Below are 15,807 nucleotides of genomic sequence, written 5' to 3'. Positions count from 1 at the left end.
AAAAAGTGAAAAATAAATAAAAAAAAAGGAAAGAGGTGAAGGCGTGTGCGATGGGGGAGGGGTGATAAATTGGGGGAGGGGGGGGGAGGGGGAGGGGGGGTTACACACATCCATGGACACAGACGCCCCTTTTCTCCTTTTCCTCTTTATTCTGTCCAAAAAAAGGGGGAATCAGTTAAAAAGGGGGTGGGGGGGTCGGGGCCAGCCCGGGGTGACAGCGCGGCCCCGGGGGCGCCGGAAAGAAACGAAAAGGGGGGAGAAAAGGGGGGTGTCGGGGTGGGGGAGGGGCGTGTTTTACCTGCAAAGAGACGTGAGGGGTTGGGGGGGGGGGGGGTGGGTTGGGGTGGGGGTGGGGGAGGGGGGGTGGGTGAGAGAAATAAATTAAATACGAACCAAAAAAAGAAATTTTGAGCATCAAAAAATCAAAGAGAGAGAGAAAAAGGCGACGGCGGCGGCTCTGACACAGTCCCAGCTCTGCGAGTCCCTGAGGGCCCCCCCCCCCGGCGGGGAAGGGGGGGGGGGGGGGGGCGCGCTCCGTGCGTCCGTGGTGAGGGAGGGGAGGGGGGCCCCCCCTCCCCAGGCAGGTCGTTGGGGAGGGGAGCAGGGGGGGGGTGTGGAGTTGGGGGGGGTCCCCCTCTCTGTGGGTCGAGGCTCCGTGGGTCGGGGGCCTCCGTGGGGCTCGGCCGCAGCGTCGGGGGGGGGCGGACGAGACCTCGGCAGCAGGAAGAAGAGAGAGAAACTGAGACAGGGTTAGTGGGGGGGGGGGGGTCGGGCAGGCAGCAGCGCCCCCCCCCCCCCCTATTTTTTTCCCCAGGATTCCTCTTTCCCTGCCCCCCCCCCCCCTCAGTGTTTCCCCCCCCACTTTCCACCACCCCCCCCTCAATTTTCCAGCGCTGGCAGCTCCCCCCCCCCCCCCCCACAAAAAAAAAACCAGGACTGGAAAAAAAAAAACAAGTTACAGGGTCCCCCCCCCCGCCGTGTTTGTGCAGGGGGGGGGGGTGTGTGTGTGTGTGCGTGGGGGCGACGGGACCCCCCCCACCGTCGTCGTCGTCAGCTCCAGCACCCCCACGGGTGGGTTTTTTTGGGGGTTTTGATTTTTTTTTTTGGGGTGGGGGGGGGGTCAGAAGTGAGCCAGGACCGCCAAGCTCTGCTTGCAGTCGATGGCGGCGGCGTCGGGGCCGGTGAAGGAGAGGGGCAGCGCGGCCAGGAAGAGCCGGCAGCTCTCGGGGGAGTCGAGGGCCAGCGCGGCCCCGACCAGGGCGGTCGGCAGCGCCGGGCGGAAGCTGGGGAGAGAAGGAGATCAAGAACAGAGACACGGCAAAAGGGAGGGGGGGGGCACAGGGAAAAGGGGGGTGGGGGAAAGGGGGAAATCGGCCCCATGGAGCGGGATATGGAGGGGATGGGGTGGGGGGGTGAAGTGGCACTGAGGGGGGATGGAGCCCCCTAAGTGAGGGGGTGGAGCCCCCTAAATAAGGGGACAGAGCCCCCTAAGTGGGGGGGTGGAGCCCCCTAAGTGGGGGGGACGGAGCCCCCTAAGTAAGGGGACAGAGACCCACAAGTGGGGGGATTTAGCCCCACAAGTGGGGGGACAGAGCCCCCTAAGTAAGGGGACAGGGGCCCCATAAGTGGGGGGATATAACCCCCTAAGTAAGGGGACAGAGCCCCATAAGTGGGGGGATATAACCCCCTAAGTAAGGGGACAGAGCCCCATAAGTGGGGGGATATAACCCCCTAAGTAAGGGGACAGGAGCCCCCTAAGTAGGGTGATTCAGCCCCACAAGTGGGGGTACGGAGCCCCCTAAATAAGGGGACAGAGCCCCTAAGTGGGGGGTTTTAGCCCCACAAGTAAAGGGATAGAGCCCCCTAAGTGGGGGGATGTAGCCCCCTAAGTGGGGGTACAGAGCCCCCTAAGTAAGGGGACAGAACCCCCTAAGTGGGGGGATTTAGCCCCATAGGGGTGAGGGGGGGTCAGTGGCCCTGATACAGGGGGATGTGCCCCCCCTTGGGGGTGAATGGGGGGGGGTGGGGCACAGCCCCATAGATAGGGGACAACCCCAATTGGGGGCAACACAGGGGGGGGGCAGTTCAGAGCCCCACAGGGTGAGGGGGGGGGCCCTGTGCTGCCCCGTGTCCCCCTCCCCCATGGGGCTGCCCCACTTGTGGGGGGGTTCAGAGGGACCCCAACCCCTATGTGGGGCAGGAGCGGGGCTGGGGGGGGTTGTTCAGCCGCCCTGAGTGGGGGGCAGAGGTTGGGGGGGGGGGGGGGGGGGGGAGGGTGGATTTGGACACCCCCAACCTCACTATGGGGGGGGGGGTTTGGACACCCCCCAACCCTGCTATGGGACAAAATTAGGGGTTCACCCCCCCCCCCCCCACAACCGCCCCGCACGACTCACCTACGCCGCCGCCGCGGGGGTCCGGCTCCTGCTTTCCCACCCCCATCCCCCCCCCCTCCTCCACCTTCCCCCCCTCCCCCACCCCCACCCCCCACCCCCCCCCCAAGCCGGGGGGGCACGGGGAACCCCCCCGGCGGCCCCACATACGTTTTGATCATGGCCTTGAGGGCTGCCCGCCGCTCCCGCTCGGCGAATTTGTCGATGAGGCGGGCGGCCATGGGGGGGGGCGGCGCGGTAAAGCCGGAAGAACCGGTGGTAGTTGGCCAGAGCCCAGGCGGCGCGAAGGGCCAGCGCCTGCGCCACCAGCGCGTCCCCCCGCAGCGCCGGCGTCAGGTAGGCCAGCTCCGTCGTCAGGTCTGGGGAGGGGGGGGGGGGGGGTGGAAAGAGAGAAAAAAAACACGTTTATATATGGGGGGGAGTGTGGGGAGGGGGCTGGGGGGGTGGGGAGGGGGGAGGGGGAGGAACCTGGAGAGCCAGAAGGTGAATAGGGGGGGTCTGGAGGGACATAATGTGGAATTAAGGGGGTTTGGGGGGGCCTAGAGCACCATAAGGTGAATGTGGGGGGCTTGGGGGGGGGGGGCTGGGGGGTGGTGGGGGTGAGGGGGAGGAACCTGGAGAGCCAGAAGGTGAATGGGGGGGGGTGGGGGGGGGGTCTGGAGGGACATAATGTGGAATTAAGGGGGTTTGGGGGGCCTAGAGCACCATAAGGTAAGTGTGGGGGGCAAGGGGGGGGGCATAAAGGTCCATAATGTGAAGTCAAAGGGGCTTTGGGGGGCTCTGAAGCACCATAAGGTGAATGTGGGGGGCTGAGGGGGGGGGTCTGGAATGACATAATGTGAAATTAAGGGGGTTTGGGGGGTCCTAGAGCATCATAAGATAAATGTGGGGGGCAAGGGGGGGCATAAAGGTCCATAATGTGAAGTTAAGGGGGGGTTTGGGGGGGCCTAGAGCACCATAAGGTGAATGTGGGGGGCTTGGGGGGGGGGCTGGGGGGTGGTGGGGGTGAGGGGGAGGAACCTGGGGAGCCAGAAGATGAATGGGGGGGGTTTGGGGGGGGGTCTGGAGGGACATAAGGTGGAATCAAGGGGGTTTGGGGGGGCCTAGAGCACCATAAAGTAAGTGTGGGGGGCTGGGGGGGGGTCTGGAGTGACATAATGTGAAATTAAGGGGGGTTTGGGGGGTCCTAGAGCACCATAAGGTGAATGTGGGGGGCTTGGGGGGGGGGGCTGGGGGGGTGGTGGGGGTGAGGGGAGGAACCTGGAGAGCCAGAAGGTGAATGGGGGGGGGTGGGGGGGGGTCTGGAGGGACATAATGTGGAATCAAGGGGGTTTGGGGGGCCTAGAGCACCATAAGGTGAATGTGGGGGGCTTGGGGGGTCCTAGAGCACCATAAGGTGAATGTGGGGGGCAAGGGGGGGGGGCATAAAGGTCCATAATGTGAAGTCAAAGGGGCTTTGGGGGGCTCTGGAGCACCATAAGGTGAATGTGGGGGGCTGAGGGGGGGGGTCTGGAATGACATAATGTGAAATTAAGGGGGGTTTGGGGGGTCCTAGAGCATCATAAGATAAATGTGGGGGGCAAGGGGGGGCATAAAGGTCCATAATGTGAAGTTAAAAGGGCTTTGGGGGGCCCTGGAGCATCATAAGGTGAATGTGGGGGGCTGGGGGGGGGTCTGGAGTGACATAATGTGAAATTAAGGGGGGGTTTGGGGGGTCCTAGAACACCATAAGGTGAATGTGGGGGGGTCTTAAAGCTCTATAACATGAAATTAAGGGGGATTTGGGGGGGTCCTAGACCACCATAATGTGAATGGGGGGGACAGGGGGGAGTGTAAAGGTCCATAAGGTGAATGTGGGGGGTGAGGGGGGGCCTAGAGCACCATAATGTGAATTTAAGGGGTGTTTGGGGGGTTCTAGAGCACCATAAGGTGAATGGGGGGGGCTGGGGGGGGGGGGGGAACCTGGAGAGCCAGAAGGTGAATGGGGGGGGGTGTGGGGGGGGTCTGGAGGGACATAATGTGGAATTAAGGGGGTTTGGGGGGCCCTAGAGCACCATAAGGTGAAATTAAGGGGGGTTTAGGGGGGTCCTAGAGCATCATAAGATAAATGTGGGGGGCAAGGGGGGGCATAAAGGTCCATAATGTGAAGTTAAAGGGGCTTTGGGGGGCCCTGGAGCACCATAAGGTGAATGGGGGGGGCTTGGGGGGGGGGGGGGGGGTGAGGGGGAGAAAGGTCCATAATGTGAAGTTAAAGGGGCTTTGGGGGGGCCCTGGAGCACCATAAGGTGAATGGGGGGGGCTTGGGGGGGGGGGGGGGGTGAGGGGGAGGAACCTGGAGAGCCAGAAGGTGAATGGGGGGGGCTGGGGGGGGGGCTGGAGCAACATAATGTGAAGTTAAGGGGGGTTTGGGGGGTGGGGGGCTTGGGGGGGCCCTACAGCTCCATAACATGAATGTGGGGGGTCTTGGGGGGGCCCTAAAACTCAGTAACACGAAATGGAGGGTCTTGGGGTGCCCTTAAGCCTCTTCACTTTGAATGTGTGAGGCGTGGGGGGGGGCCTAAAGCTCCGTAACATGAATGGGGGGGTCTTGGGGTGCCCCTAAACCCCCTCACAGGGAACGGGGGGGCTCTTGGGGTGCCCCTAAAGACCCCGACTATGACCAAGGGGCAGGGGGACCCCCCCCCCCCCCAAACCCTCTCACCATGAACACAAGAGGCTCGAAGCACCCCTAAACCCCCTTGCTGTGACCACGGGGCTCTCAGGACACCCCTGAACCCCCTCACCGTCAGCAGGGGGGCCCATAGAACCCCCCCAATCCCCTCCCCCCAATTGGGGGGTCCCCCAAACTCACCCCCCGAGTTGCGGGTGAACATGTAGTAGAGGATGCGATAGGCTGTGAACTCCCCCACGTTGCCCGGCAGGTTTTCGGCGTAGAGAGACTTGAGCTGCGTCTGGCACTGGTTAAACTCCTCGTGGTCACCCTGGGGGGGGACCAGGGGGGACCCTCAGGGCCGGGTCTGACTTTTGGGGGGCACGGGAGGGGTCTGCGGAGAACATTGTGGGTCCCCGGGGGTCCCCAAAACCCACCTTCTCCAGGGCGATGCGGGCGTGCGTCTCGTACACCTCCACCGTGAACTCGGTGCGGACACCCTGGACCTGGAGGGGGGGTGAGGAGGGGGGGTGAGGAGAGGGGGTGAGGGGGGGGACCCTCCACCCGGGAGACCCCCCCAAAATCTGGAAGACCCCCCAGAACCTCTAAAGCCCCCCACCCCTAAAAACTCTAAGATATACCCCTCAAAAGACTGAAGGGACTGCCCCAAAAGTCCAGAAAAACCCTCAAAAGGCCTCAAAAACCCTCCCAAAAGTTCAGGGAACCCCAAAAATATCTAGGAAGGACCCCCAAAATGTCCAGGGGACCCCCCCCGAAATCCAAGAGAGCCCCCCAAAGTCCACGTAGCCTTCTAAAAGCGACCAAGAGACTTCCCCCCACCGCCCCAAATCTCTGGGAAACCCCTCAAAAAGCTCAGGGGATTCCCCCAGAAGTCCAAAAGGCTTCAAAAGGCCTGGAAGACCCCAAAAAGAGTTCAGGGGACCCCCAAAAAGAGTCCAGGGGACCCCCAAAAAGGTTCAGGAGTGACCCACAAAGCGTGGGAGAGGCCTCCCCAAAAGGTCCAGGGGATGCCCCAAACTCTGAGTGAGGCCCCCCAAGTCTGGGAGAGCCCCTGGACATCTCCCAAATTTCTGGAAAATCCCACAAAAGGCTCAGGGGGCTCCCCCAAAAGTCCAGGAGAGCCCCAAAAAGGCCTGAGACCCCCCCCCCAAAAGGTCCAGGGACCCCCAAAAGCTCCCAAGTCCTCTCCAAAAGGTCCAGGAGATCCCCAGAAGGTCCAAGAAAGGCACCAAAAGGCCCAGGGAGGCCACCGAAAGACCCAGGAGACCCCCCCCCAAAGGGTCCAGGGGATCCCCAAATATTTGGGAGCCCCCCCCCCCAAGACCATCCCAGGGGTTGGGGGGCGGGGGGGAAGGTTCTCACTGTCAGATCCTGCCGGATGGATTTCATCTGCTCGCAGGCGAAGGCGTAATCCTGCTTCTCCTTCCAGTGCGACTTCACCAAATTCAGCGACTTTTTCAGCACCTGGAGGGGTAAAAATGGGGAGGGGGGGAAAGGGGGTGTCAGAGTGACCCCCCCCCCTCCCCACCGTGGGGTCCCCCGAGGGGGACGGACGGACACTGACCGAGACGGGACGGACGGTGGAAGGGTCGGGGGCGCAGGTTGAGGCGCAGGTAGTGCTTGGTGACGTCCTGACACGTCCCCAAAATCTTCAACTCGTTCCAGTCGAGACTTTCGGAGGAGCCGGGGGGGTCAGACCCCCCCAGCGGAAGAACCAGGGGTTCCGGCCGCAGTTTTTTGGGGTGCCCGGGTTGGAAACGAGCCGCTCGTCGTTGTTTCTTGAATTCTTTCTCGGGGTCCTCGTAGTCCATCGCCGGGCGCTTGCGGTTGCGCTTGGAAGGACCCTGGTCGTGCCTGAAGATTGGGGGGGGGGGGGGGGGGGGGGAATGTGTGTTTTGGGGTGAAAACACCCAGATTTCAGCCCGGAACCACCCAACCCCAAACTAGGGAGCCCCAAATTGGTCCCAAGTACCTTTTTCCCCGCTGCATCCGCATGCGGCCGCGCTCCACGTGCCCCCCCCGGCCGCGGTTTTTAGGGGGGCCCGGCGGGCGCCCCGGGCGGGTCTCGGCGCCGGAGAGGGAACTGTCGGAATCCGAGTGGGAATCGCTGCGGGGAAACCAGAGCGGGGAGCTGGGGGGGGACCCCAAAATAACCCTCCAGAGCTCCCCCCTGATCCACACCCCAAAAAAGGAGGTGGAAAAGGGTTTAGGGGAGAGGGGGGACACCCCCAAACCTGCGTCGGAAGTGGCGCCCCGGCGAGCGGGAGGAGGAGCGTGAGCGCGAGCGCGAGCCGGCGCTGGAGGAAGAGCTGTTCTCCTTCATAAAAACATTCGGTTCCCAAATTTGGTGGGAAAAGCGTTTCCGCGAGCTCGACCGGCGCCGCTCCCGCCTCCTCGTTGCGGGGGGGGTCCTAAAGAAGCTCCCCCAGTCCCGGCGCCGCGTTGGGGAGGGGGTTGGGGTAACCCCGAACCCCCCGCGGCCGACGCCCGGGGCGGGTGTAGCGCCGGCACCTCCCAACGCTTCTTCTTGGGGCTCTCGGCGACGCCGTCGCGGCTCAACCTGCGAGGAGGAGTTGAGGGGGGGGGGGGGGGGGGCGGGTTGGTTCTCGTCCCTCTGTGCCCCCCCAGCGTCGTATTTTGGGGGTCGCAGGCCTCACCCCCGGCAGCGGCTCGCGGCTCCAGTCGATGGTGTAGGCGGTGCCGTCCTGCAGCCGCGCCTGCAGCACCTCCTTCAGCAGTTTTTCCGTGCGATCTTTGTCTTCCTCCGACTCGCAGGCGGTGAAGCAGCGCTGCACGTACTCCTTCATGTCCTGAGGCCAATCCTCCGGCTTCCCCCTGTGAGGGGGGGGGGCACGGGGGGGGGGTTATGGGGGTGCCAGGGGGCTCACGGCATCACCCAGCGCAGCTCAACCCCCTCAAAACCCAACCTACGGCGGTAAAACGCCGCCGTGCGCTGCCCTGGGTGGTCTTGGGGTACCCCCCCCCCGGCCCCCGCATTTCAGACCCCCCCCCCGCCCCGTGCAGTCTGTCCTCGCTCACCCGTGTCCGTGGTGTTTGTCAGGGCCCGGTTGCCCCCCGAAGCCGCCGCCGTTGCCCCCGCGCTGCTCCCCGGCCCCGAAGCTGGGGGTGGTGAGGACGAAGGGGCGTTTGGGGAGGTTGAACTTGAGGCCGCCGGCACCGGGGGCTTCTGGGGGGGGGGGGGGGGTAAAAAAGGGGTGAGAGGGGGGACTGGGGGGGAATTGGGGGTCCAATGGGGGTGTGCAGGGTGTTTTGGGGGGGAATTTGGGGTATCAGGGGAGCGGGGGGGTGTTTGGGGAGGAATTTAGGGGTTCAGGAGGGAATTTGGGGTGAAGGGGGTGTGCAGGGTGTTTTGGGGGGGAATTGGGGGTTTGGGGGGGCATAGGGGGTGTTTTGGGAGGAATTTAAGGGTTCAAAGGGGGGTGTGCAGGGTGTTTCGGGGGAATTTGGGGTTTCAGGGAGCAGGGGGGGTGTTTGGGAAGAATTTAGGGGTTCAGGAGGGAATTTGGGGGGTCAAAGGGGGTTGCGCAGGGTGTTTTGGGGGGAATTCGGGGTTTGGGGGGGCATGGGGGTGTTTGGGGAGGAATTTAGGGGTTCAGGAGGGAATTTGGCATCCAAGGGGGGGTGCACAGGCTGTTTTGGGGGGAATTTGGGGTTTCAGGGGGCAGGGGGGTGTTTTGGGGGGAATTTGCAGTTTTTCTGGGGGCGGGGGGTGTGTTGGGGGTTTGGGGTCAAAGGGGGGGGCGGCCAGTGCATTTTGGGGGTAATTTGGGTTTTTTTGGGGGGACGTGGGGTGTGTTCTTGGGGAAATCGGGGGTCTGGGGTGATGTGAGATGTTTTGGGGGGAATTTGGAGTTTCCAGAGCAGTTTTGGGGTGAAAGCGAGGGTTTGCGGGGCATTTTGGGGGAATTTGAGGCTTTGGGGGCAAAGTGGGGGTGTGCAGCGTATTTTGGTAAGAATTTGGGTCTTTGGGGGTGAGTTTTGGGTCAAGGGGGGGGGCATGGGGTGTGTTTGGGGGAATTTGGGAATTTTGGGGTGAGGAGGGAACACGCAGTGGGATTTTGGGGGGGAAACTTGGCATTTGGGGGGGGGGGGAATTTGGGGGCAAGGAGGGGATTTGGGACAATGGGAGACCCCTGGTGTGGGGGGTGTCACAGCTCCCGCTGGTTTTGGGGGGAAATCCCCAAGGACACCCCCAGCCCCTTCCCCGAATTCCCCCCCCCACCCCCCCAGGGTCCCCCCACCCCCAATTTGGGGGGGGCTCTTACGTTTCATGCGGCTCCAGAGCTGCTGCCCCTTCTTGCCCTTGGGGCCGGGGCCGGGCCCCTCGCTGTAGCCGTGGGGGGGGTACGGGGCAGCGGCGCTGGGTGGGGTCCCCCCCCCGCCCCCCCCAGCGCCCGCTGGTGCCGTGGACCCCCCCTCCCCCGCCCAGGGGGTGGGCGCTGTGGGGTGGGGGGGGCTGTGGGGGGGCAGCGGGGGGCAGCTGGGGCTGGGGGCTGCCGTAGGGAGAAGCCTCGTCCAGGCCCGGCACCGGCGGCTGCTGTGGTGGGGGGGGTGGGAAGAAAGAGATTTGGGGGGGGGTTCCAGGCATCCAGGCCCCCCAAATTTCATCCCATGAGGGTCCCAGGTGTCCATCTCCCCCCAAAATCCCACCCTATGGCAGTCCCAGGTGCCCCCCCCCAAATCCCATCCCACAGAAGTTCCAGGCATCTACACCCCCCCCCCCCCGCCCAAAGTGTTCAGGCCCCCCCAGATCCCACCCCATGGGATTCCCGGGCATCCAGGCCCCCCAAGTTTTACCCCATGGGGGTCCCAAGCATTCAGGCCCCCCCAAATCCCATCCCACAGGGGTCCCCAGACATCCACACCGCCCCCCCCCCCCAAATTCCCTCCACTTCCCCCACCTGGCCGAGGCCGCTCTGCTGCCCGGGGCGTGGGGGGCTGCTGGGGGGCAGCAGCGTAGGCCCCGCCCGCCCCATAGGGCGCTGCTGCTCCGTACCCCGAGTAGACACCCTGCAACGAGACCCCCAACCCCGTCAGCACCTGGAACTGCCCCCCCAAAGTGGGGGGACCCCCAAGTGCCCCCCCCGTGGCTCACCATGGGGTAGTAGTAGCCGTAGGGGTAGTAGCCGCCGTAGGGTTGGTACCACTGGTAGTAGGGGGGCTGCTGCAGTCCGGGGTCCCCCTGTGGTGAGGAGTACTGGGGGGGGGGGAGGAAGGCTCAGCTGGGGCGGGGGGGAGCCCCACAACCACAGCCCCCACCCCCCAGGACCCCCTTCTCAGCCTCCCCCAAGTCTCTTCCTCCACCACCACCATCTTCGCATCTTCTTTGCTCCCTCCAGCAGCTCCAAGGACCCCCCCTCAGCCTCCCCCTGAACCCCCCCGACCCCTCCCCTGCACCCAAAGACTCTCTGGGAGCCCCCTCACCCCCCCCGGACCCTTCTGCAGACCCTGAGCCCCCTCCCCGCCCCCCCCAGGAGCCTCCTACACCCCGCCCAGCCGCCCACCTACCCCAGCCCCTTCTTTTGTCCCCCTCCTGCACCCCCCCCCAGGAGCCTCCAGTCCCCCTCAAATCCTCTGGAACCCCCCACCAGCTCCCTCAGGACCCTCTAAGACCCCCCCCCCAGCCCCCAGGACCCTCCTACACTCCCCAACCCTCTTTCTTCGCCCCTCCAGAACCCCTCCCCTCACCAACACCCCCCCCCCAGAGCCTCCTGCCCACTCCCCAAGACCCTCTATGACCCCCAACAGCACCCCCAGGACCCGCTTAACCCCCCCCGCCCCAAATCCTCTGTGACGCCCCCACCAGCCCCCCCCCCGGACCCTCCAAGACCCCCCTCTGACCCCTCAGGACCTTCCTGCCCCCCCAAACCCTCCTCCTCCACCCCCCAGGACTCCCCACAAGCCGCCGCCCCCCTCACCAACACCCCTGTGACCCCCACCAGCACCCCCAGGACCCTCTTGCCCCCACCCCCCCCGCCCCACGTCCTCTATGAAGCCCCCCCCAGCCCCCCCTCTGACCCCTCAGGACCCTCTTCCACCCCCCAGGACCCTCCCGCCCCCCCCAAACTCTCCTCCTCCGCCGCCCAGGACCCCCCCTCAAGCCGCCCCCCCCCCTCACCAACACCCCTGTGACCCCCATCAGCCCCCCCAAGACCCCCCCCCAGGACCCTCTAGGACCCTCTTCCACCCCCCAGGACCCTCCTGCCCCCCCCAACCCCTCTTCCTCCGCCCCTCAGGACCCCCCTCGAGCTCCCCCCGCCTCACCTGCGCCCCCCCGGAGCCGCTCCCCGCGCTCTTCCCGCCGGCGGCGGCCGCTTTGCTGATACTGGCCAGCGCCTGCCGGGCCTTCTCCCACTCGGGGTTCTCGTGGGCAGGAGCCTCCAGGCCGCCCTCCCGCGCCCCGCCGGCCGCCAGCCCGTACTGGGGGGCCCTGAGAGGAGACAGAACGGCGGGGGGGGGGGGGTCGGTCAGTACGGGCCGCGCCCCGGGAACCGGCCCCGGAGCGTCCCAGCCCGGCGCTCACCACTCCGGCGCTCGCTGGTCCCCGATGTTGGCGGCCATGGCGGGGCCTCCCGCAGGCTCCACTCCGCCGCCTCCACCCTCCGGGCGCCGCCGCCCGCGGGGCCGGGCTGGAGCGATCGGTACCGGCAGCTCCGCGCTCCCAAAATGGCGGCGGCGCCGCCCGCACCGAACCTGCCCCCCTCCCCTCAGGCTCCACTTCCGGTCGCTGCTTCCGGTGACGTCACGAGAGGAGCCAATAGGAAGGCGGGGAGCGCGGGAAGGGGCGGGGATAAAGGGCTGAGAGGGCGGGTGGAAGAGCCCGGGAGGACAGGGGGAAGGCGGGGCGTTGGGCAGCGACGGCCAATGGGAGCGAGGAACGCCGCGGGTGTTAGCCAATGGGAAAGGAAAGCTGGGAGGGGGGAACGGCGGCCGGGAAGGGACAATCCCACCCCAAAGCGCAACGGGGGAAGGCCTAGGGGGGAGATTAGGGGCCCGTGGGGCAGAATTGGGGGGCAAATGTAGAGGTTAATGAGGCGGGGGGGCAGATTTAGGGGTGCCCTAGGGCAGGCGGGGGGGCAGTTATGGGGGTCCCATGGGGCAGGATTTGGGGGCAGATATTGGGGTCAATGAGGCAGGATGGGGGGCAGATTTGGGGGTCCCATGGAGCAGGATTTGGGGGGCAGATTTGGGAGTCCCATGGAGCAGGGGGGGGCAGATTTGGGGGCCCCATGGGGCAGGATTTGGGGGGCAGATTTGGGAGTCCCATGGAGCAGGGGGGGGCAGATTTGGGGGCCCCATGGGGCAGGATTTGGGGGGGCAGATTTGGGGGTCCCATGGAGCGGGGGGGGCAGATTTGGGGGTCCTATGGGGCAGGATTTGGGGGTCAGATTTGGGGGTCACATGGGGCGGGGGGGGCAGATTTGGGGGTCCCATGGAGCAGGTGGGGGCAGATTTGGGGGTCCCATGGGGCAGGATTTGGGGGTCAGATTTGGGGGTCCCATGGGGCAGGATTTGGGGGACAGATTTGGGGGTCCCATGGAGCGGGGGGGGGCAGATTTGGGGGTCCCATGGGGCAGGATTTGGGGGACAGATTTGGGGGTCCCATGGGTCAGGGTGGGGGAGGCGGCAGCACCATGGGGCGGTGGTTTCGGGGTGTGGGGGGGTGCGGTTTGGGGGGGGCCAGGCCAGTTCCTTCCTGCTGGGCCCCACTTCTGCATTCGGGGCAGCGGCGGCGCCATGGGGACCCGCGTCCTCGTCCTCGGTGGGGCCAGCGGGCGCGGGGGGGGGTGTGGGGGGGTGGGCAGGGGGGGACACACGACATTTTGGGGGGACACAGGTGCCACCGTGTGTCCCCCCCCCCCCGGTTCTGTCTCCCGCAGGGTGCTGGGTGCTGGGGCTGTGCAGGGCGTCGGGTTGTGAGTACTGGGGGGACATGGGGGGGACACACGACACGCTGTGGGGCTGGGGGGGGGTCTCGCCATGTCACACAGGCCCAGGACCCCCCCCCCAGGGTGTCCCCAGGGTCCTGCAACCCACCCCCCCCCCCATGTCCCCCTGTCCCCACCCCACAGCCCTGGGGTCCCCCCAGACCCATATCCCCAGCTCCGGGGTCCCCAATGTCCCCCTGTCCCTGTCCCCTGTGTGGGGGGTCCCTGTGTCCCCCCCTCCCCACTTCCGGGGTCCCCAACACCCCCCTGTCCCCGTCCCCAGGGCTCTGGGCCCCCCACATCCCCATCCCCGGTTCTGGGGTTCCCCTGTCCTTGTCCCCCCATCCCATGTCCCCATTTTCAGGGTTCCACATCTCCCTGTCCCTAAAGCTTTGGGGTCCCCATGTCCCCCCCTCCTCACTTCCGGGGTCCCCAACACCCCCCTGTCCCCATCCCCAGTGTGTGTGGGGGTCCCCATGTCCCCCCTCCCCACCTCCAGTGTCCCCAACGTCTCCTTGTCCCTGTCCCCAGCGCCTGGGGGTCCCCATGTCCCCCCCTCCCCACTTTTGGGGTCCCCAACACCCCCCATCCCTGTCCCCAGCACTTGGGGGTCCCCATGTCCCCCCCTCCCCACTTCTGGGGTCCCCAACACCCCCCTGTCCCTGTCCCCAGTGTGTGGGTTGTCCCCATGTCCCCCGGCCCCACCTCCAGTGTCCCCAACGTCCCCATGTCCCCCAGCCCCACCTCCAGTGTCCCCAATGTCCCCATGTCCCCCCTCCCCACCTCCAGTGTCCCCAACATCTCCTTGCCCCTGTCCCCAGCGCTTGGGGGGTCCCCATGTGCCTCCTCCCCACCTCTGGGGTCCCCAACACCCCCCTGTCCCCATCCCCAGTGTGTGTGGGGGTCCCCATGTCCTCCCCTCCCCACTTCCATGGTCCCAACACCCCCCTGTCCCTGTCCCCAGCACTTGGGGGGTCCCCATGTCCCCCCTCCCCACCTCCAATGTCCCCAACATCTCCTTGCCCCCATCCCCAGCGCTTGGGGGTCCCCATGTCCCCCCCTCCCCACTTCCGGGGTCCCCAACACCCCCCTGTCCCTGTCCCCAGTGTGTGGGTGTCCCCATGTCCCCCAGCCCCACCTCCAGTGTCCCCAATGTCCCCATGTCCCCCCTCCCCACTTCCGTGGTCCCCAACACCCCCCTGTCCCTGTCCCCCAGCGCCCCCCAGCTGGAGGCCCCAGAGGGTCAGTGGGTGGCAGAGGGGTCCCCCCTCCAGCTCCAGTGTCGGGGTTCGGGGCCTGAGTTCTTCCTCTTCCACGGGACCCGCTCGGAGCCGTCCCAGAGCGTCACCTCCCGCAGCGGCCTCGTCCTCTTCAGCCTCGTCACCAGCGTCACCCTCAGCGACGCCGGCACCTACTACTGCCGCTGCCAGGAGCCCCCCAACCCCCGCAGCCCCCCCAGCAACACCCTGGAGATCGTGGTGACCGGTGAGTGTTGAGGGGGGGGCACAGGGGGGTTTAGGGACCCCCCCCCCGTGTCCCCCCTGTGACCCCTTTTGGCCGTGTGTCCCCAGATCCTGACCTTGACCCCCCCCAGCTGTCGCTGGAGCAGCTGCAGCAGCCGCTGCCGCGGGGGTCCAACGTTTCGGTGGTGTGTGAGGGGCCCCCCCTAAACGGAACCTTCCGGTTGTACCGGGGGGGCCCCGAGGGGGTCGTGGGGCAGCAGCAGGTGGCGGGGGGGGGCTCCGTCTCCTTCTCCCTCGGCCCCCTCCACCCCCGCGACGAGGGCGCCTACGTCTGCACCTACAGCCCCGAGAGGGGGGGGGTGTCGGCCCCCAGCCCCGAACTGCTGATCCTGGTGGAAGGTGAGGGGTGGGGGGGTGGGGGCACCCCCAAATTTGGGGAGGGGGGGGGCCCCCAAATCCAGGGGGTGGCCTGAAAAATCAGGAGTGATGGGGGGGGTCCCCAACTTAAAGGGGGTTGGGGGGGGGGGGGCTGGGGGCACCTGTTAAATCTGGGAGGGGGGGGGGGTGGAGGGCTGGGGGATTCCCCCCCAAAATAAGGGGGGGTGGGGGCAGCTCTTAAAAGCCGGAGGGTTTTGGGGGGGGCTGAAGGATGAGGGGGGGATCCCCCAAATCGGGGGGGGGGGGGAAGGGCTCAGGCTGCCTCCCCAGGGAAGGGGGTCACAAAAGGGGGGGGGAATTGGGGGGGGGGGGGGGGGGGTCACTTTCCAAATCGAGGCTGGGGGCAGCTGAGGACCCCCCAGGGCAGAAGGGGGGGGGGGGGGGGGCAGGTTTTGGGGTGTCCCCAGGGATTGAGGGGCCCCACCTGACCCCCTTCCCCCCCCCCCAGGAGGGGTGCCACCCCCAAGATCCCCACCTGGCCGGGCTGCGAGTACTGGAAGGGACCCCAGTGACCCCCCCACCCCCACCCCATTGCACTTGGGGCCCCCCCAGATGTCAGGGCGCCCCCCCCCCCCCCCAATAAAGCAGCATTAACTGGAGACCTGAACCCACATCAGTGTCCCCCCCAAACGCAGAAAAACGGGGGCAACCCCCCATAACGGGGCGGGGGGGGGGGGGGGGAGAAACTCCTCTCCGCGCCCCCCCCAGCGAGACGCAGACCCCGGAGAATTGGAAAAATCGTTTAATTAGGTGGGGGGGGGGACGGGGGTGGGGGGGGGATCCCCCGACTCCGTTTGACATTGGGGGGGGGGGGCGGAGGGGGAGGGGTGGGGGGAAGGGGGGGCCCCCCTGTTTTCGCCAATACGAAATGCCACAGAGTGGGGGGGTGGGGG

The 15,807-nt window shown here is 66.2% G+C and overlaps 2 protein-coding genes across 2 annotated transcripts; one reads left to right on the top strand and one right to left on the bottom strand.

The window, feature by feature from the left end:
* Window positions 1–1,088: 1,088 nt before the first annotated feature.
* Window positions 1,089–11,779, bottom strand: LENG8 (leukocyte receptor cluster member 8). The gene is given in 19 exon segments (XM_074857962.1): window positions 1,089–1,283; window positions 2,544–2,620; window positions 2,622–2,752; window positions 5,245–5,374; window positions 5,481–5,549; window positions 6,427–6,528; window positions 6,629–6,667; window positions 6,669–6,918; window positions 7,037–7,171; window positions 7,299–7,398; window positions 7,401–7,701; window positions 7,704–7,899; window positions 8,104–8,251; window positions 9,351–9,511; window positions 9,513–9,622; window positions 9,883–10,095; window positions 10,181–10,282; window positions 11,350–11,515; window positions 11,609–11,779. Coding segments are annotated over 19 exon segments (2,631 nt in total). The 5' UTR covers window positions 11,647–11,779; the 3' UTR covers window positions 1,089–1,120.
* Window positions 11,780–11,942: 163 nt separating this feature from the next.
* Window positions 11,943–15,426, top strand: LOC141938931 (immunoglobulin superfamily member 1-like). The gene is made up of 5 exons (XM_074857961.1): window positions 11,943–11,973; window positions 12,966–13,001; window positions 14,288–14,498; window positions 14,585–14,882; window positions 15,363–15,426. The coding sequence occupies exons 1-5, from the start codon at window positions 11,950–11,952 to the stop codon at window positions 15,424–15,426; spliced, it is 633 nt and encodes a 210-aa protein (XP_074714062.1). The 5' UTR covers window positions 11,943–11,949.
* Window positions 15,427–15,807: the final 381 nt, after the last annotated feature.

Source organism: Strix uralensis, unplaced genomic scaffold (genome assembly GCF_047716275.1).
Source record: "Strix uralensis isolate ZFMK-TIS-50842 unplaced genomic scaffold, bStrUra1 scaffold_435, whole genome shotgun sequence".
In the NCBI taxonomy this organism is placed as follows: Eukaryota; Metazoa; Chordata; class Aves; order Strigiformes; family Strigidae; genus Strix; species Strix uralensis.
The sequence above is the reverse complement of the archived record's forward strand: the minus strand, read 5'-3'. Positions and strand labels throughout refer to the sequence as shown.